The sequence below is a fragment of the Scleropages formosus genome, chromosome 25, assembly GCF_900964775.1.
Source record: "Scleropages formosus chromosome 25, fSclFor1.1, whole genome shotgun sequence".
Lineage (NCBI taxonomy): Eukaryota > Metazoa > Chordata > Actinopteri > Osteoglossiformes > Osteoglossidae > Scleropages > Scleropages formosus.
Window position 1 is genome coordinate 2,679,310 of NC_041830.1, and position 23,461 is coordinate 2,702,770.

General features: G+C 43.3%; 1 protein-coding gene across 3 annotated transcripts in view; it reads left to right on the forward strand.

Annotated features, from left to right (window-relative positions):
* The first annotated feature begins 1,338 nt into the window (after positions 1-1,338).
* The window catches only part of atp13a2 (ATPase cation transporting 13A2), a 48,421-nt gene continuing 26,298 nt past the window's right edge, over positions 1,339-23,461 (forward strand). The window contains exons 1-2 of one of the 3 annotated variants that reach the window (XM_018742140.2): positions 1,339-1,410; positions 22,420-22,481. In XM_018742140.2, coding sequence (XP_018597656.1) covers positions 1,401-1,410; positions 22,420-22,481 — 72 coding nt within the window. In that variant the 5' untranslated portion in view covers positions 1,339-1,400. Of the gene's footprint in view, positions 1,411-20,515; positions 20,580-20,718; positions 20,800-22,419; positions 22,482-23,461 lie in introns of those variants that run through there. The other 2 variants (XM_018742142.2, XM_018742141.2) reach the window with 2 other exon arrangements.

A 23,461-nucleotide genomic window follows, 5' to 3' on the forward strand; every position in this document is an offset into this window, starting at 1 on the left:
TTTGAACACCTCACAATGAGAATGCATGCCTAACAGAGCAAATTAACCCCCTTAAATGAGGAATGGATGTAGAAAATATTTTCCAGTTTCTTTAGTAGGGGTCTAATAATGGTGGCTTTAGAAGTGTACAGATCACAGACATTAAGTAATGAACTATTAGTGATATTGACAATAGGTTCCATGAAAGGGGAAACTGGGGCTTTAAGTAATTTAGTGGGGATTGGGTCTAAAGGACAGGTAGTACATTTCATTGAGTGAATTAGCACAGTAATTTCTCTTATAGGAACTAAGTCAAAGCCAATGAAATGATGCAGACAGTATCTAATATTAACATTGCCAGGACCCCTTACACTGGCCTGGACCAAAGTAGAGAGTATGATGGATGCTGGGATACTCTGAGGCTGGTCAAATCTCTGTTGTTATGTTACTGGACTTGAGTGCTACATTTGATATTGCTGACTATAGTATCCAACTCAATAGATTTGAAAACCTTGTCGGAGTGTTTTATTGGATTGACATTTACTGACAGGAATGCCCCATCTGTCTCAATCTTTAAATCCAGGCTAAAGACTTACATGTTCACTCTGACATATCAATAACCAGTGTAATTCTTGTTCGCTGTGCTTTTTTCCTTCTGTATTAACCTCTATAATCATTAAGTCATCATTTACCAACACGTTCTTTCCAGCTGAGCATTGTTTCCCTATGATAAGACCTGATGAGGTTGGCCAGCCATAATACCAGCACCCCACACTGACTGAGGCTGGTTAGCACCTGCCATGATGGACAAGAGATACCTATGTGAACTGGGACATCAAGTTAACACTTATCTACATTAGTTGTAAATTCACTTAATAGTCTAGAATTCCCGGGAGGGGCAGGCAGCCACTGGCACTTGGACCCCCAGAGGTTTTTTTTTCTCTCTTGACTTTCAGCTGGCAGTTTTTTGTTCCTTTCCCCCATTGACCGGTAGGCATACTTATACCTTTGGTAACTGCATGGATAATGTAGTACTCTAGTAAGTCTAGCCAACTATCTTATTTGTTTATTTGTCTGATCCCTTTGTTCAGCGCTGTATCACTGTGAGAAGAGTGCTCTATAAAAAAAAAAAACTGGATTGAATATTTAAGGTGTAAACGCTGTCATGATGTTTGTGGCCTTAGTCTCAGCAACCCAGTCCACAAAGCAGAAAGAGCGCGCGCTTCTCGCCCTCCGCCAGTGAAACACCACCGAAGAAGACCGATGCCTCGCGCCACGACACGTCATAGCCCGCAGGCCCCCCCCCCCCACTCAGATAAAGCGTTGGCTCGGCGCTGGGTAGCGCGCAGGTCACGTGGTCGCAGAGCGCAGGCGGCGGAGTGCGGGTCTTGGAGTCGGTCGGGCAGGAATGATTGAGCAGCATGAAGCCAGGTATCGACCGTCGCTGCGCGTGGACATACAGCACATGATCATACACACATATCATGGAAGGGAATGTAGCGCGTGTACGTGTGTGTTTCAGTGGCTTATTTGACACCATCGCAGCGGTACAAGAACAGTCAGCAGCTCTGTCCCGTAAGAGGAGCCTCACTGCCATGGCATCCCAAGTGAATCCGCCGGCACCATGATTTTGTTTTCCGTATGGTTAATTTCACCAAGGTGAAGTCTGGCTGTTGTTTACCAGTCACTCCTGAGTAAACAAACAGTGGCAGCGGCTTGTAAAGTTGCGTCTTTGTTAACACACAGAGACAGTTTGATGATTTTGTTACCACCAACCTCGGATCCGTCGATCTTTGCACTCACTCTGCTTTCTTGCTGTGTATGGGTGGGGGTTGCTGTAACAAGTGACATGTGTATGTGTGATATGACATGTGATGTATGGTGGAATTCGCAGAGGAGGTGACATTGTGTGTTGCGTTACGTCCCGTCGTCTCGCGCGTCACACCGCAGCCTCAGCCCTTCGTGTTCGTACATGATCATCATGTCCCGACTCCCGGTTTCACTTTCCGTATCGCACTGCTTTTCCCAATATTCTCAACAAGAAAAAAAAAAAACTGCTCACTCGTGAAGCTTCACACTGAAATGTAAGCTTTGTCTCCCTAAAACAAGAGGTCCCTGTTCCCGCTGCACGCTCAGATTTATGGATTTCATCATGATCTCACTCAGATTGAATATATGTTCAGTTCATAACTTCCAGAGATTTATTCTTACACGTCTTAAGACTTAAGTTAATAGCATAAGTTGGATCAGAGAGTGCATGAAATACAGTATATCTGAAAAACAGAAATTGTTATGCAACAAATCACATGATTTATAAAGTCAATACAATAGACATATGTATTAATGTAACATACATTATGTGCAGTTTGTTTATATATACTGTAAAAACAATGCCCATATACTGAATTTATAAATCTGTATATACAGTCATGTGAAAAAGTACACCCGCTTTGAATTCTATAGTTTCAGGACATAAAAAAATCATCTGATCCTTAGCAGGTCTCAATCAGGTAAATACAACCTCAGATGAACAACAACACATGACATATTTCACTGTGTCATGATTTTTTTTAACAAAAATAAAGCCAAAATTGAGAAGCCATGTGTGGAAAAACTAAGTACACCCTTACTGCTTCCATAGTAATTAAGAGGGTAAATAGCAGGCAGGTGCTGCTAATCAGATGCCCCTGATTAATTGATCATCAGCAAGTGTGACCACCTCTATAAAAGCAGAAGTTTCAGCAGTTTGCTGGTCTGGAGCATTCAGGTGTGTGGTAACACAATGCCAAGGAGGAAAGACATCAGCAATGATCTTAGAGAAGTAATTGTTGCTGCCAATCAATCGGGGAAGGGTTATAAGGCCATTTCCAAACAACTTAAAATCCATCATTCTACAGCAAGGAAGATTATTTACAAGTGGAAAACATTCAAGACAGTTGCCAATCTTCCCAGGAGTGTACATCCCAGCAAATTTGCCCCAATGGCCAGACCTTGCAATACTCAGAGAAATTGCAAAAAACCAAAGAGTTACATCTCAGACTCTACAGGCCTCAGTTAGAATGTTAACATTCATGATAGTACAATTAGAAAAAGACTGAACAAGTATGGTTTGTTTGGAAGGGTTGCCAGGAGAAAGCCTCTTCTCTCTCAAAAGAACATGGTAGCATGGCTTAGGTTTTCAAAGTTGCATGTGAACAAACCTCAAGACTTCTAGAACAATGTCCTTTGGACGGACAAGACCAAAGTGGAGATGTTTGGCCATAATGCACAGCCCCACATTTGGGGAAAACAAACACAGCAGCCAGCTGTCAAGCACAGTGGTGGAGGGATGATGATTTGGGCTTGTTTTGCAGCCACAAGACCTGGGCACCTTGCAGTCACTGAGTTGACCATGAACTCCTCTGTATACCAAAGTATTCTGGAGTCAAATGTGAGGCCCTCTGTCCAACAGCTAAAGCTTGGCTGAAATTGGGTCATGCAACAGGACAATGATCCCAAGAACACCAGTAAATCTACAACAGGATGGCTGAAAAAGAAAAGAATCAAGGTGTTGCAATGGACCACTCAAAGTCCAGACCTCAACCCGATTGAAATGCTGTGGCGAGATCTTAAGAGAGCTGTGCATGAACAAATGCCCGCAAACCTCAATGAACTGAAGCAACATTGTAAAGAAGAGTGGGCCAAAATTCCTCCACAACGATGTGAGAGACTGATGAAGTCATACAGAAAATGATTACTTCAAGTTATTTCTGCTAAAGGTGGTTTTACACACTGTTGAATCATAAGGTACACTTTGTTTTTCCACACATGGCTTCTCCATTTTGGCTTTATTTTTGTTAAATCATGACATGGTGCAATATGTCATGTGTTGTTCATCTGAGGTTGTATTTACCTAATTTTAAGACCTGCTAAGAACCAGATCATCTTATGTCCTGATATGTAAAACCATAGAATTCAAGGAGGGTGTACTTTCTTTTTCACATGACTGTATATACTATATTTTGAATACATGTATTCCTCTTCTACAAATGTATGTAGTACTATGCTTTAGTGAAGAAAAGTACCATTTATGAGAATGTACAGTGTGCAGTCCAGTTGGCAATTCCTGCTCAGTTCCTTCTTCCTCTTTTCCCTTTTCATCTCATGGGGGGGGGGTGAGGTCGATTTGTCAGCTGACACTTTCTCACATGGTCACCATGCTGGAAGGAATGTGGGGAGGACAAAAGCAGCAAAAGAGCAAGTTAGACATGTAACCGCTGTCAGCCTCGTTGACTCAAGGCTAGAGGCCCCAAAATGGCCTTGGAAAGGAGAGCAATATTTTTCTTCAGTTAAGCATAAACCCTGAAACATTAGAATATAAATAGTACAATGACCCAAATGCATAGCTCCATAAATCCAGCTGAATGGAACAGTGTTTTCTCAGAAATACTGAACCTGTGAAGTGTTTTAAAGATTTTATTATTAAAAAAGAAATCTGTTTGTATATTTGGAGAGATAGGCCACACTGCAGATTCTAATAAGTGTACACTGCATAGGTTTCAAAGTTAAAAAATTTAATGACATGACATTTCTGTGTAAGGAGCAACAGGTGGGCCCAGAAGACACAATGTATCAAGTATAACATTACATTAAATAAAGTTGTTTCTTATTGGGGGAGTGCATTGGTGCAGCATGCACCAGGTTTGGGCAGGGCCTACTGTGCGTTGGGTCTGGGGTTCAAGTCCTGCTTGGGGTGCCTTGTGGCAGACTGGCCTCCCGTCTGGGCTGTGTCCCCTCCCCCTCCAGCTTTGCACTCTGTGTTGTTTGGTGAGGTTCCGGTTTGCTGTGACCCTGCTCAGGACAAGCAGTTGTAGACGTTGTTGTACTTATACTATGTGAGCATGAGTTGGAACACTCATAGCCATCAGATTACAATGTTGTACTATACTACAACGGTATCTGTATACACACACACACACACACACACACACGGTCTAAAACCGCTTGTCCCATACGGGGTCACGGGGAGCCGGAGCCTAACCCGGTAACACAGGGCGAAAGGCTGGAGGGGAAGGGGACACACCGAGGATAGGACACCAGTCTGTTGCTAGGCACCCCAAGCGGAACTCGAACCCCAGATCCACTGGAGAGCAGGACCCAGTCCAACCCACTGCACCACCATGCCCCCTCTGTGGTATCTGTATGTAATTGTAAAAAATTTAAGTCTTGTCTGATGTGACATTTTGGCACCACAGGTTGTGTGAGGCTGCCATGGTCCAAAGACTAGTTATCCTTGAAGGCATGTACATGAGATATGGAATAGGACAAATGATTCACTGGAATTTTTTTTACTTTATAATATTTGTGTTTTGAACCACCATGTTGATACCTCCCTTAAATATGTAAGTGCGCTTTAATTTGAAAGTGTGGAATGAGAAAAGAAAGGAAGTAATCTAGAGTGACAAATACATTTATTCATTTAGCTGGTGCTTTTTTTTCTCCAAAGCAACTTCCAGTGTTGAGGTTATAATTATTTATCCATTGATGCAACTGGGTAATTTTACTGGAGCAATTTAGGGTAAGTACCTTATTCAAGAGTACTACAGCTGGAGGTGGGGATCAGATGCCCGAACCATCTCAACTGGCTCCTCTCAATGTGGAGGAGTAGTGGCTCTACTCTGAGCTCCTCCCGGATGTCCGAACTCATTTGGACCGCTTGTATCCGCGATCTTATTCTTTCGGCCATTACCCAGAGTTCATAACCATAAGTGAGGGTAGGGACGTTTGCCTTGTGGCTCAGCTCCCCTTTCACTGCTACAGTCCAGTACAGCGACCGCATTACTGCTACTGCTGCTCCCAATCTGCAGCTGATCTCACGCTCTCTTCTCCCCTTACTTGTGAACAAGACCCCAAGATACATACACTCTTCCACCTGGGGCAAATTCTCTCCCCTTACCTGAAAGGGGCATTCCATCCTTTTTCATGAGAGAACCATGGGCTCAGACTTGGAGGTGCTGATCCTCATACCAACCATTTCACGCTCGGCTGCAAACCATTCCAGTGTGTGTTGGAGGCATCCATGTGACGGTGCCAAAAGGACAACATCATCTACGAAAAAGCAGACATCACCTTCCAACCCCCACATAGAATGCCCTCCTGACCTTGGCAGCCCCTTGATATCCTGTCCATGAAAACCACAAACAGGAGTGGGGACAAGGCACAACCTTGGTGGAGTCCCACACCCGCATTCAACAGGCTTGGCTTAATGCCGAGTATGCGGACACAGCTCTCGCTCTGTGTGTACAGAGACCAAATGGCCCGCAGTAGTGGCCCCGGTACCCCATACTCCGAGAACCACCTCCAACAAAAATTTCTTAGGGAACACAGTCGTAGGCCTTCTCCAAGTCCACAAAACATGTGTAGACTGGATTAGCGAAGTCCCATGCCCCCTCAGTTATCTGTGAGAGGGTGAAAAGCTGGTCCGTTGTTCCACAGCCAGGATGGAATCTGCATTGTTCCTCTTCAGTCTGAGGTTCAACTATTGGCCGGATAATGGATAAGTGATAAATTAAAAAAAAGGCATATTCCTTATATTCCAAACTCATATTCCTTTTCTGAGATGAGGTCTGTAGACAATTTTCTACATTACATTACATTTATTCATTTAGCAGATGCTTTTCTCCAAAGCAGCGTACATCTCCGTGAAAATGCAATTTGTGCGTTACATTAGGAGAGAGAGAGAGACATAGTAGTTGCAGATGTGATTCTAAAGTCATTTTCCATGGCCTCTCCAAACTCCTCCCATGGTCTGGATTTTGCTTCTGCAACCACAGCCGCTGCCACCTTTTTTGCCTGCTGGTACTTATCTTCTGAGTCAGGAGTCCCCAGAGCCAACCAGGCCCTAAGGGCCTTCTTCCTTCTTCAGCTTGACGGCTTCCCTCACCACCAGTGTCCACCAGTGGGTTCTTAGGTTGCCGCTGTGACTGGCACCAACAAGCTTTTGGCCACAGTTGTGCCTGGCTGCTTCCACAATTGAGGTTTTGAACAGGGTCCATTCAGATGCCATGTCCTCTACCTTCTCCTCTGCATGGGAGAAGTTCTCATAGAGGTGGAAGTTGAAATCATTCGGGACAGGGTCCTCCGACAGTCGTTACCAGCACACTCTCACTATACGCTTGGGTCTACTGAGTCTGTCCATCAGTTTTCCCCATCATCTGATCCAGCTCCCCACCAGATGGTGATCGGTTGACAGCTTGGCATCTCTCTTCACCCGAGTGTCCAGAACTACAAAGTCAATCATTGAACTTTGGCCCAAGGAGCTCTGGTACCCAGTACACTTATGAGCATCCTTGTGTTCAAACATGGTGTTTGTTATAGACAAACTATGGCTAGCACAGAAGTCCAATAACATTTCACCATTCGGGTTTAGATCGGGCAAGCCGTTCTTCCCAGTCACCCCACTCCAGATTTCCCAGTCATTGCCAACATGAGCATTGAAGTTCCCTAGCAGGACTATGGAGTCTGTAGGTGGGGCCCTGTCCAGAACCCCACCCACTCTCTCCAAGAAGGCCGAATACTCTGAACTGCTGTTTAGTGCATAAGCACCCATAATGGTTTTCCTCTCTGCGACCTTAAGTCGCATTGTGAAGACCCTCTCATCCACCGGGACAAACTCCAACTGTATGGCAGCCAGCCTGGGGCTTGTGAGTATCCGCACACCTGCCTGGCGCCTCTCACCCTGTGCAACTCCTGAGTAGGAGAGAGACCACCCCCTATGGAGGAGTTTGGTTCCAGAGCCGACACTGTGAGTAGAGGTGAGCCTAACTATATCTAGTTGGTATCTCTCAACCTCCTGCCCCAGTTCTGGCTCTTCCCCAGGCCTGGGAGTAGTGTTCCTTGGCGAGCGCCTGGTGGCCAGGCAGCCCACGTAACCCAGCTAAGCTCAGCCCAAAAAGGTAGTGTTAGGGGGACCATGGGGGCTCACCACCCGCAAGGTCCATCATGAGGGTGGGGTGCGATGTTTTTCAGGCAGCAGGAGGAGGCAGGGTGGCGCGTGGCGTTGTGGCCCCTCGAGGCACAAACTGGCCCTTAGCACGTGGAATGTAACCTCATTAACTAGGGGTGGGTCCTGGTGACCCTATTCTGGGAAGGGTAAACGTTCTCTTGTTCCCATTTGCCATAGGAGTTTTTTGGATCATGTTAGTCTGGATCTTCGCTCCAGACCTGGTCGCCAGGGGAGACCCTACCAGGAGCATCCCTGGCTCCCCCCACCTCCCCCCCCCTTCTGACCGCCCCTGCGTGCTACAGAGGGTTAATTAGAATGTGATAGAGGTTTTTTGGTCCTGCATCATCCCTGTGAAATAGGTTTTTCATTTTTATTGTATTAGTGACTGGAGGGGAGATGTAATACTTAATTTTCAGAGCATTTATTCCATGGCAGCCAGTGTCACAGGTTTCCTATGACACCCATCAAGCTTTATAAAGTAATAACTTTACTATAAGTTATTTTATTGTGCCTTATGCTTTTTAGGGGCAAATGAAACGACTGCTGATTGTGGGAAATTTTTTTGCCTATAAATAGTTTCAGCTTTAGATACTAGCAACAGGTAACCCACCTGGATTTCTTGGGGGGGAAAAAAAAAAAACAATTTAGAAGAACTCTTTTCAAAACTTTTTACATTTACTCATTTAGCAGACGCTCTTCTCCAAAGTGACGTACATCTTATAGAAAATACAATTTGTGCATTACCTTAGGAGAAAGAGACATATGGTAGCTGCAGATGTGTGATTAAGTACAGTTAGTTTCCTTCACCATATGCACTGACATTCATCACACAAGTAGCTGCAAAAAACTTTACCAGAATATCACCGATTCCTAATCACCTTCCTAGAGTTTTTCCTTTTTTGAGATGCATATAAACATTTACATTACATTGAGTGGCTCTGTAAAGGATTGATCTGAGTACGATCATGAACATTTATACCTTTCATGAACTTGAGGGATCATGGCAAAATGAGTTTGAATGAGAAGAGTTTTAAGACTTTAAGTGTGGACAAAGATTCAGCAATTCTGAGCAAGAGGGGGAGGTCGTTCCACCACAACGGAGGCAGAACCGAGAAGCTTCGTGCTTTACCTTTCGTGCGTGGGACCGCCAAGCGGGCAGATGTGGAAGAGCGTAGCAGTCTGACTAGCGTTTAGCGAATGATCAAGTCCTGTAGATAGCTGGGAGTAGTTCCATTGTTGAGTGTGTTGGCCATAACCAGAGTCTTAAATTTTGATTCAGGCAGCTATGGGAAGCCAGTGCAGAGAAATGCGCAGAGGCGATACGTGCAAACTCTTTGGCAAGTCAAACACAGCTCGGGCAGCAACGTTTTGTATCAGTGGTAAAGGTTTGATGGCAGTAGCAGGAAGACCAGACAAGAGACTGTTGCACTAGTCCACATGGGATGTTCCCATGGCCTGGACAAGTATTTGCGCAGAGTCAGTTGTGAGGTAAGGACAGATCCTGCTGATGTTTTGCAGGATGATTTTTAGTTGCTCTTGAAATTTTTCTTGTGTTTTTGTAAGAAAAGCCATTTTTTTATATAGCACCTATACTTCCTGCGGAGGCTGAGGAGGGTGTGTGCGCCACCACACATCATGCACACTTTCTACAGTGGCACTATTGAAAGCATCCTGACCAGCTGTATCACTGCATGGTACGGGAACTGCAGTGTCTCCGATTACAAAACAATACAGTGCATAGTGACTACAGCTGGGAAGATCATTGGTACCCCACTCCACTGCTTACAGGACATCTACCGTGCCCACTGCGCCCGAAAAGCCTCCAAAATTGTGGGTGACCCCATACACCCCTCTCACAGCCTCTTCACACCCTCCTCTGCCGTCTGGAAAGAGATACAGGAGCATACGAGGTGGCTCCACCACACTGTCCAACAGCTTTTTCCCTCAAGCTGTCAGGATCCTGACCTCTCTGTACCACCCATAACCACCCATTACATACCAGAATCCTGCTATATTTCTTTAGTACCTTCCACATCGACCTACATTAGGTCACAATAACCCTCTTTTCCAAACCGTTATTGTGCAAAACTCACTTTTTTTGCATTATGACTTTTAAATCTGTTTACATTTTTTTTTTTTTTTTTTTTTTTTTTTTTTTTTTTTTATTGTACATTTTTGTTTATTGTCTTTAGTAGCTAGTATTGTGAATTGTACTGCAGTAGTAATGGTATATGTTGTGTATGTTGTCCTCTATGTCACACTGTGGTCCAGGAGAGACGCTATTTCACTTCAGCGTATGTTGTAAACATATTGTAGAAGTGACAATAAAGTTGACTTTGATTTTAGTGAGAAGTACTGATCAGTGTGTAGTGCTGGACTTATGGGTGTCCAATCTGGAGATGAAGAGAGGAATTGCCCTGGGAAAAGGGACCTAACGCTTTTAACATAGACATTGTGGCTTGAAGTTATGGATGTAAGCAAGAGAGGAACAGATGACTCCCCAGACTATGCTGTCCAGCTGCTTGGAGATCCTCTGGCTGTACTCACTTCTGTAGATTCTCTGTTTTTGTACATTGCGCATGAATATGAACATATTTATATTGCAGCCTACCTACGAATACATATGAGTCTGTTTGTGTGCAGTTTTTTTGAAGGATTGATTGCAGAAGTGTTTAATCAAATTTTTGGTAATATTTCCTACTAGTTTTTTGTGTTTTTAACGCTTATACTGTTGGCAAGTTTTGACTTGCAGTCACTGTTCCTCTTTTCTCATACATGTTTTCTGCTTTCATTTAAGTCATCATTTTAGCACTTCCCCTTGCTATTTTTAATAAACTGTGCACCTGCAAATATTAATTGGTAGACCTCAGCCAAACTGTCAGCCCTCTCGTGCTGCTCAGGAGTGTGCATATCAAGTGCAGATCGTAACAAGGTGAGGGGTTTGTTGGAGAGTTTCATCTGTGCAGGTACTGCAAAGGGTGTGTGTGAGACACATCCCAGAGACTGCGTGTATGTGAGTGTTTAGTAAAAGGGAGAAGGATGTGTGGCATGGCCCTGCAGGCAGAGAATTCTCTCTTGCATCTCGTAGAGGAGCTGCCCTTATAGGTCTGTTACTTCTATTTTTATTTGCTTGGGTCACTGAAGAGCAGGGAAGTCATCCGTATAGAAAATAGCATCTAAGCCTGTCACAGGATTTTGGAAAATTTCAAATTAATCATATCCTAATTGTTTAAAAATAAAGGTAATTTTTATATTTATCTGTTTAATATGAACAAAATATGTAAATGTGACTTACCAAATGGTGGGATTTTGGATTGATTTATAATTAAATGGTCATAATTCAAAATTTAAAATGATATTTATAAAAGAAATAGGACCATAGGTATTTTTTTAGGTCTGTTGTGTACCATTCAGTAAAGTAGTAACCATAAAACTCAGTTTCTGTGTTTTTCTCCGTTTTTGCAAAACTCTTGTCCTGTCTAGTTCACGCTAGTCTGGAGCCTGTTATAGAAATGATGCCCCGGTTTCCTTGCACACTTCAAATACAGACAGTCCCCGAGTTACAATGGTCCGACTTACGATTCTTTGACTTTACGATGGTGCGATAGTGATATACATTCAGTAGAAACCATACTTCGAATTTTGATTCCCCCCCGAGTAAGCGATATGCGCTATAATACTCTCTCGTGAAGCTGGGCTGCTGGTCAGCGGCAGCGCTCCACATCTCCCAGTCTGCCACACGGTCACTAGATCCCCATCCAATTCTCTACAGTGTTCTGTGTTGCCAGTCGTTTTTTTTTTGATACACCCCCTTGTATCTACGTTGTTTTGCGCATCCATCATGTCTATGAAACATCCATCTGTGTCTGCTGCTCCTGGTGAGAAGAAGAGGAGGGGGGCAATCACTCTTGAGGAGAAACTCAAAATAATTGCCCAGCATAAAAGCGGCAAGCCCGTAATGGTCATCGCATGTGAACTTGGACTTTTGCAATTGGCGATTTCAACCATCTTAAAGGATATGAAGCGATGATGTTTGGTAGGTTAGATGTATTAACTACATTTTCGACTTAGAATGGATTTATCGGAACGTAATACCATCGTAGGTCAGGGACTGTCTGTGAGTGGGGGAATTGGTGACTTTTTATATTTCCCTTTGTGGGTGCATGTCTGTGAGAGTGTGACTATACCCATCATGCCTTGTTACAGGAAAAATTTCCTGCTGTATAACAGGATGCACAATTGTAAGCCTCTTGTAAACCCAACAGTATAATCTCCTTGCATAAAGGCATCACCTATCAAAACTTTTTTTATGTTATCAAATATTTGGAGCAAAACGGGGACATTTCCCAGTTTTTCCCAGTAGGTGAAATTCAGACTGGCAACCTTCCAGTCCAAAAGCAGGAGCTCTAATTACTGTGCTACGTGGAGGTGATGTCAGCAGCTGCTGAATTTTTTCTATGAAGTGAACAAAAAATATCATCAGCTGTCCGCCCTGCAATTAGTGGGGAGACAGCAGAGTTATTAGCAGGTTTGTTGTTGTTGTTGTTGTTGTTGTTGTCGTTATAAAATTCAAAGTCCAGTTTCTGCTGAATGTCTATTGCCAGCTCACCTTTGTTTGACTTACGATTTTTTCTACTTTACAATCATAAATCGGGGACCACCTGATTCTGTGCAAATGGGAGTCCGAGGACCCTATATCGGCCATACAAAGTGTTATACGTGCATAGTTTTGAGCTGGCTTCATCCAGCTTCAACTACCAGAATCCGGAGGATGCATCTAATTTGTGTTTGGCATCACGAACTGTGACATTATTTCTTCTCATATTGGCCATTTGAAATGTTCTCTTTTTATTGCATGGTTCAAGTGTCTAGGGTCCAAGCACATCCTCAGGTATCCATTCTGTTTGTCTACAATAACCAGAGAACATACCAACTTGGTTCGTCTGTCTTCTTTATCATGTTCAGTTTTACCATCCTGTCCAACTCTGCTTTCAGCTCGTTCTGAAGAGCAGCCGGTACCTTTCTGGTACGTGTACGTTCCGTTCATTAGTTCTGTTGATTGGAAATTGGGGAAAAAAAATGTGCATTAGGTCTGTGTACGTTGCAGAATAGTGAGAAAATGGCTTTTATTGTTTCTGACACGGTGGACATGTCATCCTTCCTTACTGTCACTCTCTTGCTGCTTTTGAAAAGCACCTAGTGATCCATATTAACTTATGAATAACTTCGAGTGAAGACAGCACGTTCAATGAAGCCACTGATGGATTATGCGCAGTTTCAATTCATTTACACCTGGGTTGTTCAAGAATACCACAAAGCGAAATAAGTGAAAAAATAAGATGGCAAGAAACTATAAATAAGGCATATTTTCAGTATTTTACATTTTGAGCAAAAAATGGCTTTTAAACATAGTTGATTCATAATTTGTTTGTTCGTTTTTTGTTTTAAAAATGAAAAAGGCATTGTAATTAGCTTTTTTTTTTTTTTTTTTTTTTCCTCCCCCCTCCCCTAATTTCGAATAAAAAATACCAATGAACGCAACGTACACAGACCTTTTCTATATGGGTGAATGACTGGTGAATGTCTTTTGTCACTTAGTATTGGGCCTCGGGTCACTAAGCAGGCTGGGAAGGCTGACTTGAGGCGCAGGTCCTTGAGGAAACGGGGTCCTCAGACCAAGAGCAATATTTCCCTGTGTAAATATGGATTATAAACCACAGATGCGGACATTCACAGGTGCTGGTGAGTCTCTCTCTGACGAACCCAATGCGTTTTACAGCCATTTCGAGCTCACAAACAAGACCTTCCAGTATGAGCTCCCACAGCGCTGTGTGATTCCAGTTTTACCATCTTTGTGGCAGATGTGAGAAAAACTTTATGCAAGTCAACATTTGCAAAGCTGCTGGTTTGGATGCAATTTCAGGATGTGTCTTAAAAACAGGCAGTGAGCAACTGGCTGCTGTCTTCATGGACATATTTAAGACCTCCTTAAAAACGCTCAGCTTTACCCACCTGCTTCAGAAACACCAGCATTATCTCTGTTCTGAAGAAAAACAAAGTGAGCTGCCTTAATGACAATCACCCAGTGGCACTGACCCCCATTGCAATGAAATGCTACTTCAGTTGTTAGTATATGACTATCTGAGTTTGTTCAAGTTTTGATGGGGTGTGTCTGAGTTCTTTAAACTTAGAAAAAATGAGTTGGGTTGACCAAGGTGCAATTAAAGTCTTCCCATCAACTTTACATTTTAAGTCTAATCAACAAGTTCTTTTAATGATGCCAACAAGAGAGTTCAAGTTGGACAAAAATGATATTAAGAGTCCCCTTAACCTTGCCGTAAAATTGAATTAACTTGTCTTTTTAAGGCAGCTAGGCTATCAAGAATAGTTCATCCAACAAACTGAACTGTATAATTTACCCACACATCTTCAGTTTCTATTTTCTAATAGTTGTACATGAAATTAGTTCAAGTTGTTTTTATTGTCATTCCTCTATATAGCTTGTATACAGTGGAACGAAATGTCGTTTCACCGGAGCCCATGGTGCAACACAGAATGGAGTACAAGACAGTAAATAAATACACAGGACAGGACATGGATGTGTACATGGGCTGTGAACTGTAGGCAGTTTGTAATGTATGGAGTCATGCTGGGTTCGCTGTTTGACTGTGCCAGGTGAGCATTGGGAGGCAGCAGGAGGGTGTTGAGTAACCTGACTGCCTCAGGCAAGAAACGGTCGCGGAGACTGCTGGTGGTGGCATGGATGCTCCTGTACCTCCTGCCAGACGCCAACAGGGCCGAAGGGGGCGAGAGGAGTTGTTCACAATGCTGGTGGCTTTGCGGATGCAGCGGTTTTTGCATGAGATGTTGATGGTGGGTAGAGGGACTCCGATGATTTTTCAGCTGTTCTTACAACTCGCTGTAGGGTCTTGCGGTCAGACACTAGTTGGCGATGATAGGCATGTTCACCATTGTTTCCGACACATCTCTGGTAAGAGTTTCCCAATTGGTGTAGAGTATACATAACATTCACCATATCTAAGGACCCAAAGTGGCCGCTACGTGCTACCACATCAAAGACAATTCAAAATGCACTTTTATTTAATTTCAAAATTTACAGTGGCCTTTTGATATTTATGTATATAAGACTCAGAATATTCACAAATGCAATGTGCCTTACTGTGCTTTTACCACGAAAACAACCGCAGGTGTAAAAACATAAATTGTGAAGTATAAAGTCTAAGTAAATCAGGGGTAAAGGACATCAGGATCTGGATGAAACAGAACTTAAAGAAGATGAATTATGACATCTTAGTACATGAACATTTGTATAATTCAAGCAAACAAAACCAAACGGTGATGCTAGTAACTTGGCCAACTTGCCACTACACTTTGTTTTCATGCATCATATTTTGCAGTCTATTAACTTTGGTTGGACAATTGCCAGTACCAATGCCCATGAATACTTTTTGTATTACCTCAGATGAATACTTAATTCCTTGGGATAGTCTATGTTAAGGCAGTACAGAAGACCAATCAGTTTTGCAAAGGCATTAGCAACATCTTGTAGCTCATACAAAACAACGTGCTCCTCCAGTACAATGGCAACATCGACAATATCTTTTTCCAGCAACTCTTGCTTGCTTCCACTTTCCTCGGCAACAATGAGAAGGCCAATGTCCACTTCTTTCGTAGCTTCCTCCGCCGAACTGGAAGTCTACAGAACATAATGGAGTATTTTTTTATTAAGCATTTACTGTCACTTATGAGAGAATACATATTTCAATGTAATTTCTTGCAGGAGTAGGCTGTATTTCTGGTCCCAAAAACCAGACCAATGGAGAAATACATTGAAAATACACAATTTGTTTTGTCCTTGGTTTTAACAGATAAGACCATAATTGTTGCCATAATAAGACATAATTATTTTTGTTTAAAAAAAATCCCATCAAAAGAACCACACAAATCAAATCACATACCTCACAGACACAGATAACACTATAGGGATCCTCCTTCAGGTAATGTGGAAGTCCAAGCAAAGCAGCTGCTCTTCTCTTCTGGTTTGAAGTCTCATACACAAAAACAATGACAGAAGACAAACTGAAATGGGCCACAAATTTAAATCCATAATTTAGCCATGTTAACTAGTAGCTAAAATCACACAATTTCTAAAATTGTTTATAGCCAATCTTTGGCTTTTAACGTGACTAAAAACTGCAGCTGCAAGGTTCATTTTGACAACTTGGGTAACATTTACCTGTTAAATACTTAACAAGCATTTTGATAAATACAAGAGGGGTGACAGTTTGTTCTGACCTTGGGAACTGGTGATCAGAAAATGAAGTTTCTTGTGGCACATGTGTTGTATAGAAGTGGATGATTGCTCTGTAGGGTTTTCTGTGTGTTTTTGCAGGGGCCACACATACATTAGTTGAGTCGGCTAAGAAATCTATGTTGCCTGAATTACTCTGATTGAACTGATTAGTTGGAAACAGTTAAACTTGATATTTAAAGTGAACCCAAATTTTTAGTTGAACTGACTTAGGAAAATGAGCTGAGGTACCTAAAACCTCAAATACTTTTTTTAAAGTGTATAGCTCAGCATTTAACGCTGTCATCCCAACCAAGCTGATCCACAAACTACTTTGTCTGAGACTGAGTGGCATATTGTGCAACTGGATCCTGGATTTCCTCACCAACAGACCCCAGTGTGTGTGGATTGGCAGAAATACTTCCTCCCCACTGACCCTCAACACTGACACTCCACAGGGAAATGTCCTGAGCCCGGTGCTGTATTCCTTATTCACACATGACTGTGTGGCCAGACACACCTCCAAAACTATTATAAAGTTTGCTGACGATAACTCCATTATGGGTCTGATCACCAACAACAATGAGACAGCCTACAGAGGGGAGGTGAGGCTCCTGGCAGAGTGGTGCCAGGACAACAACCTGTCTCTCAATGTCAGTAAAACTAAGGAGCTGGTGACTGACTTCAGGAAATAGGATATGGCTCATGCACCCATCTACATACGAGGGGATATTGTAGAGAGGGTCAATAGCTTTAGATTCTTAGGGGTCACCCTCATTATAAAACTCACATGGACTGAGCACACAGCGTCCATCATCAAAAAGGCCCATCAACATCTCCACTTCCTCAGTCGTCTGAGGAAAGCCAGGATGTCCACTACAGTCCTCACCACTTTCTACAGGTGTGCTGTGGAGTCCGTCCTCACAGGGTGTATTACGTCCTGGGGTGGCAGCTGCTCCATACAGGACAAGAAAGCCCTACAGAGGGTGGTCAAAACAGCTCAGGAAATCATCGGCACACAGCTACTAGCACTACAGGACATCTACACCACACGCTGCCTCAAAGACAAAGCGCATCAAGGAGGATCACAGTCAATCTGCACTTTTCTATCTTCTGCCCTCTAGAAAGCTGCTCAGGTCTATTGAAACCCACACTGCTAGGTTCAGGAACAGCTTTTACCCCATTGCTGTAAGAGTGTTCAACGCTCACTAACGTGCCACTTTTTGCAACTAGAATTTGTACTGATCCCTCCAAGCACATCACTTGCATTGTCACTTTTAAGTATTCTGGCTATTTGTTATTGGCATTATTTATTGCTTTTTTGTGTGTGTAGTTCTATTGTGGTGTCAATAGTCTGTGGAGAAGCACTCAGGCAAGAATTTCATAGTACTTTATACACGGTACTTATGATGACAAACCTTGAACTTGTGTGTTCTCCTGGCAGACAACCTAGTCCTTTGAACAAGTTACTGTATTCTTCCATCATTTCATTGTAGTCTGTTTTTGACCAATATTGTACAACAAGAACTTTCTTTACTAGATTCAGTCTCTTGCATGCTAGCAAACCCAGTAGTGCCTTCAAATCTTTCTGTACTACAGTAAATGAAAGGATGTACTCTGTTCTTGTAAGACAGCCTAGCTATGCACTTCCATTCCATGGATATGTCTGCACCTCCATATGCTGTCACTTTCACTTTGGCTACGTGCAGTTTCAGTCTGGGTTGCAAACTTTTGAAATCCATTTTAGAAATATTCACGTCGTCATTTTCCTGGTGGTTTGCCTTGGCTCTTACAGCACTGTGCATAACAATTACGTTTGTTGCATTTTTGGCAAGTCTTTCCAGGAGCTGGTCACTTTTTGAATTGCATTCCGCTTCGGCGACACAGTTGCGTCTGATCACTTTCTGTATCACTTTTATTTTTGATTGAATCCTTTTTTTAGCATATGTATTCTTTGTCTTTTAACATGTGTCCTGTTTTTTTTTTTTTTTAATGTGTCCATGGTGCACGTGCCATCACCGACCAGTGCTTTTAGCTTGTGTTTTTACTGTCTCTGCAGCTCTACACAACATTATGGCTTTTCCCAAGTCGGATCTTGCTCACGCCACAAATTTTGCCGCATTTTCTGTACCCAGTTTGTGCCTTAGTGTGCTCCTGTGTAGACCTATTTTCCTAAGTAAACTGTACAAATCTATACACCGATTAGCCACAACATTAAAACCACTGACAGGTGAAGTGAATATCATTTATTATCTTGTTACAATGGCAGCTCTCAAGGGGTGAAATGTATTACGCAGCAAGTGAACAGTCACTTGAATTTCATGTGTTGGAAGGAATAATGGGCAAGCGTAAGGATCTTAGCAACTTTGACACGGGCCAAATTGTGATGGCTAGAGAACTGGGTCGGAGCATCTCCAACACAGCAGGCCTTGTGGGGTGTTCCCGGTATGCAGTGGTTAGTACCTACCAAAAGTGGTCCAAGGAAGGACAACCAGTGAACTGGCAACAGGGTCGTGGGCGCCCAAGGTTCATTGATGCACGTGGGGAGAAAAGGCTGGTCTGTCCGGTCCGATCCCACAGAAGAGCTGCTGTAGCACAAATTGCTGAAAACCTTAATGCTGGCCATGATGGAAAGGTGTCAGAACACAGTGCATTGCAGCTTGCTGCGTATGGGGCTGTGTAGCTCCAGACCGGTGACAGTGCCTATGCTGACCCCTATTCACTGCCGAAAGCGCCTACAGTGGGAACGTGAGTGTCAGATCTGGACCATGGAGCAATGGAAGAAGGCACCCTAGTTTGATGAATCACGTTTTCTTTTACATCATGTGGATGGCTGGGTGCGTTGTTTACTTGGGGGAGAGATGGCAGCAGGATGCACTATGGGAAGAAAACAAGGTAGCAGAGGCAGTGTGATGCTCTGGCTAATGTTCCGCTGAGAAACCTTGGATCCTGGCATTCATGTCGATGTTACTTTGACACGTACCACCTACCTAAAGGTTGTTGCAGACCACGTACACCCCTTCATGGCAACGGTATTCCCTGATGGCGGTGGCCTCTTTCGGCAGGACAACGCATCCTGCCACACTGCAAAAATTGTTCAGGACTGGTTTGACGAACATGACAAAGAGTTCAAGGTGTTGACCTGGCCTCCAAATTCCCCAGATCTCAATCCGATCGAGTGTCTGTGGGCTGTGCTGGAAAAACAAGTCCGATCCACGACAGCTCCATCTCACACCTTAGGACTTAAAGCATCTGCTGCTAATGTCTTGGTGCCAGATACCACAGGACACCTTCAGAGGTCTTGTGGCATCCATGCCTAGATGAGTCAGAGCTATTTTGGTGGCAGGAAGGGGACCTACACAATATTAGGCAGGTGGCTGTGGCATAACCTCACGTTTTCTGCCAACGATTACATTACCAACAGTGTTTCCGAGAATAAAACCTTAAAAGGTCCACTCTGCAAGGGACTATTGCAATGATGAAATGTTTATTGATGCCTGATTAGAAAAATCGCAAACCGTGTTAATTTAAATCAGAGTTAATTTTAAAAAATAAAAAATCTCGAGCGTTCTCCGCAACTAAGTATTTATTGGCGACCTTACTCAATTCGTGTTCTTCCTGAAAATGTTTCAAACTGTAAAAATTTAATTGTTAAAAGTGATGTTATTAAGTACGGGAAATCCATAGCTGCTGCCAACCAGCTTGTATTGCCACTGCATCCTCTGCAGGTGTCTTCAGCACATACACTGATATATTAGCAAAACTTTCTTTGCGCTTGTTTTACAGCGCTGCCAGGAAACATCGCGTACTACGGTTTGTTATGTATGTATAATACATTGTTATTGGCGTATAACAAGATTTGGTCAGAATTTTATACAGAATTCACGCTTTGTAAATTGACCTCACGGTGCTGTAAGCGATTGCAATTCGTTCTGTTTTAGGAGGATCATGTTTGCAAATTTTCAAGCTGAAATGTTTCAGCAAAGTCTAAAATTATATATGACATGTAACAGTGATGACATGTTGTCTGATATTGATGCTGATTGGCATGGTGGAATACATGCCATATGAGAGAAACAGACACGTGGAGATTGCAAAAAGATATGTTTCCATATTTGTAAGACGTGCTCGGAAGGGTGTTTGGTTAAGGACGCGCACCTCGAGAGGCGGGATCAGGTTGCCGGCCGGGCCCGCGCGCACAGGTAAACTCGGGTGTTAGTCCTTCACTTGTACCTCACTTGTACCCCACACACCTTTGCTTTGGATCCGGAAAGCGTCAGAAAGCGCGTGGCACCGCCGTTGCGGGTGAGTCTGAACAGTGTGTGTTACTTAAATGAACACGAGCGCCGCGAATACTGGTACTACCGGTTCCGCGAGGAAACGTATCCCAAAGCGCCAGTTTTTATCGAAAATAGGGCAGTTCATTGTACTCAGAAGGTGCGGCGAGAGACGGCGAACGCGGTAAACTAAAGCGCTCCCACTGCGCCTGGTGCGGTAAACCTGCGGACATCTCACTGGGATACAGGTGCGGAGACAGTGAGTTGGCGTAGATGAAGTCCAGTAATTTGTAGACGTTCGTTTGCTTTTGTCCAACCGCACATCTATCTTTCGTGGTCGTCAGTTTTAATGCAGTAGTAGTAATAGTACAGGGCGAATCGAACGTGGTCGAAAATCCGCAATCCGCAATCCAATCGCGCACCGATCTGCCCGACTCTGTAGGAGACAGTATGTAATTTTATAACCTCCTTACTTACAGTTGTACGGCTCATTAACTTTCATCAAGAGTTAAAATTGCCAGATCATGCCCCAAACTTAAAGTCTTATTTTTAGCGGGAACCTGGCTGTGCGAAAAACTGTGTGAAATGAGCGTCGCAGTTCCGTGCCGACGAGTCTCGTTAGTTCGGTGTGTGCGGATGAGCTGGGTTGTGTAAAGTGCACCATCATGAAAGGAAAGCGAAAGGCAAAAGCCATGTGGATATAGTACTGTACTAATAAAAAGGATGCGGTCAATGTGCTGCGTGTCATATGGGAACAGGAGCAGAACAGGTTCGAGTTCCTTTCCTCGTTGTCACGTGGCTGCCCAGCTTGCCAGTCGGTGTGTGTGCGTGCGTGTGTGTGTGTGTGTGTGTGTGTGTGTGTGTGTTTAGTTCAGGCACCCAGCTGTTTAAACTGCTTTTTCCAGTAACATACAGCAGCCAGCCAGCAATGCCTCTATTTTCAGGGTTGTGTAAGTGAGTAGCGCCTCCCTGCAGGGTGTATGTTTAGATGTCCCGGAAGAGCCAACAGTGTGACTACAGTACACGGCGTGTGTTTGCCAATGTGCACTCCCTGTCGTGCCACGCTGTGCTGCGCAAACTGCCTTCCTTTATCGCACATAGGCATGGATGGCCTCTGTGTCTCCTGATGCTTCTCAGTCCCTTTCTGGGGAAGTCGTTTAAGCCTCGCCTGATGTCTTGCAGGTGAACTGGAGAATACGGGTTAAAATGTCTGGGTTTGGACTGGGAACCGGTCACCCGCATGGGCTGTTGGCACACCCATTAAGCAAGGTGACACTTTCTGTTCAGCTGAAGTGCATGCTGGCTGTTGTGTGGTGGTTGCAGTCACTGACTGAGCTCAGAACTGTTAAGTGTATCTGGGGTCTAAAAGGGGGTTTGAAAGAGTGTCACAGCAAACTGACATGTGAGTGCATGATGGTGATGGCAGCAGACTGAACAAACTTGTTTGGAAGGCTGGCTTAGCCCTGGTAGTTGGGCTGGACTCCATGGAGGAAATACTATAGTGAAGGTCCCTAACCAAACTCCTGTCCATCATGGACTATGACTGTATGCCTTTGCACCCCTCCCTGGATAAACAGAGGAGCACCTACAGCAACACACTGGTTCAGCTGTGGTACCTGAAGTCATTTCTGCCAGCAACCATTTGTCACTGAATTTTGTAGTTGTGTGCTGCTGTATCGTCATGCAATTTCTTTATTACAAGATTTTAGAACTAAAAGTAGTGGGGAAAAGGCAAATTTGGTGCTGTAATTGCTGCATTGCTGAAAAATGTGCAATTTTCTTAATATTAAGAAATTTAAAAAAAAAAAAAACTTAACGCATCTGTCTATGAGTGGTAAGGAATCTGAAGTTTTGCCTTTGTCTTGCAGATAACAGCGAGCCCATCCTGGCCGGGTCTGGCCACCCCTGCTACTGTACCATCTCAAACATGGTACGTTCCTCATCTACCAGTATCACTGATATGACTGAACCATGGGAGAATATGGCAGCTGCAAGACCGAGTTGGTATTTATGAAAATACTCAGAATGGGAAACACAATCTGTTGAGTGTGGCATCGTAAACTTGCTGGTTGACAAGTTATCAGCTTATCACATTGCAGATAATGTACTGCAGGAAGACGAAATATCAGGCGAGCTTGGATGAATGCCAACCTAATACAGGCATACTTTGATTTACGTAATTATTCCTTTCCTGGAAAGTGTACACACTGAAAATTAGGATACCGAAATCCTGTTTCTCATTATTTTAAATGGGGAAAATCAATCTGTTCCCAGCCCATCTGAAACTCCAAAGTATCACTAGAACACTGTAAAACATCTGTATAACTCAAATAATCTATATGAATCTACATAACTCAAAACATCTATATAAGTCAGCATATGATTTCAGCATGCTATATAACACTTGAGGGATTTGACCTCAAAACGCGCTAAGCGCTATATCCATAACTTCTGAGACAGCCGAACAGTAAAATGTATCAGGTTGCCTTCTTTCCCTCAGCTGTAAAAATATTTCACAAATTGCAATATTTCCAACATCAAACGAGCCCTATTAACTAAGCTTTTCTGCAAACCGCGATAAACGCTTAGCCATCCACTTTGGCAAATCGAGATAAATCCAAAGGGTGATGTCGTCATCGTTGTAGCCAATCACTAACGTGCGTAGGCATGACTTTGCTAATTCATTCAGCCTTGGTAAGTAAATCTCCTGACCAGCTGTAGGTTTATAGTCTTAAAGTAGAATTTTAAATACCGACAAAGAATAATAGATTTAAGAGCACTTTCGTTGTTATAGCTTTGATAATCGTGTGCTTGAGTGTGGGAGTGCCAAAAAAAGGGGTGGGAGAATAGAAATATTTCTGAGCTTTATGATGTTTATGAAATATGAGCTTTAATATTTAAAGTTACTAT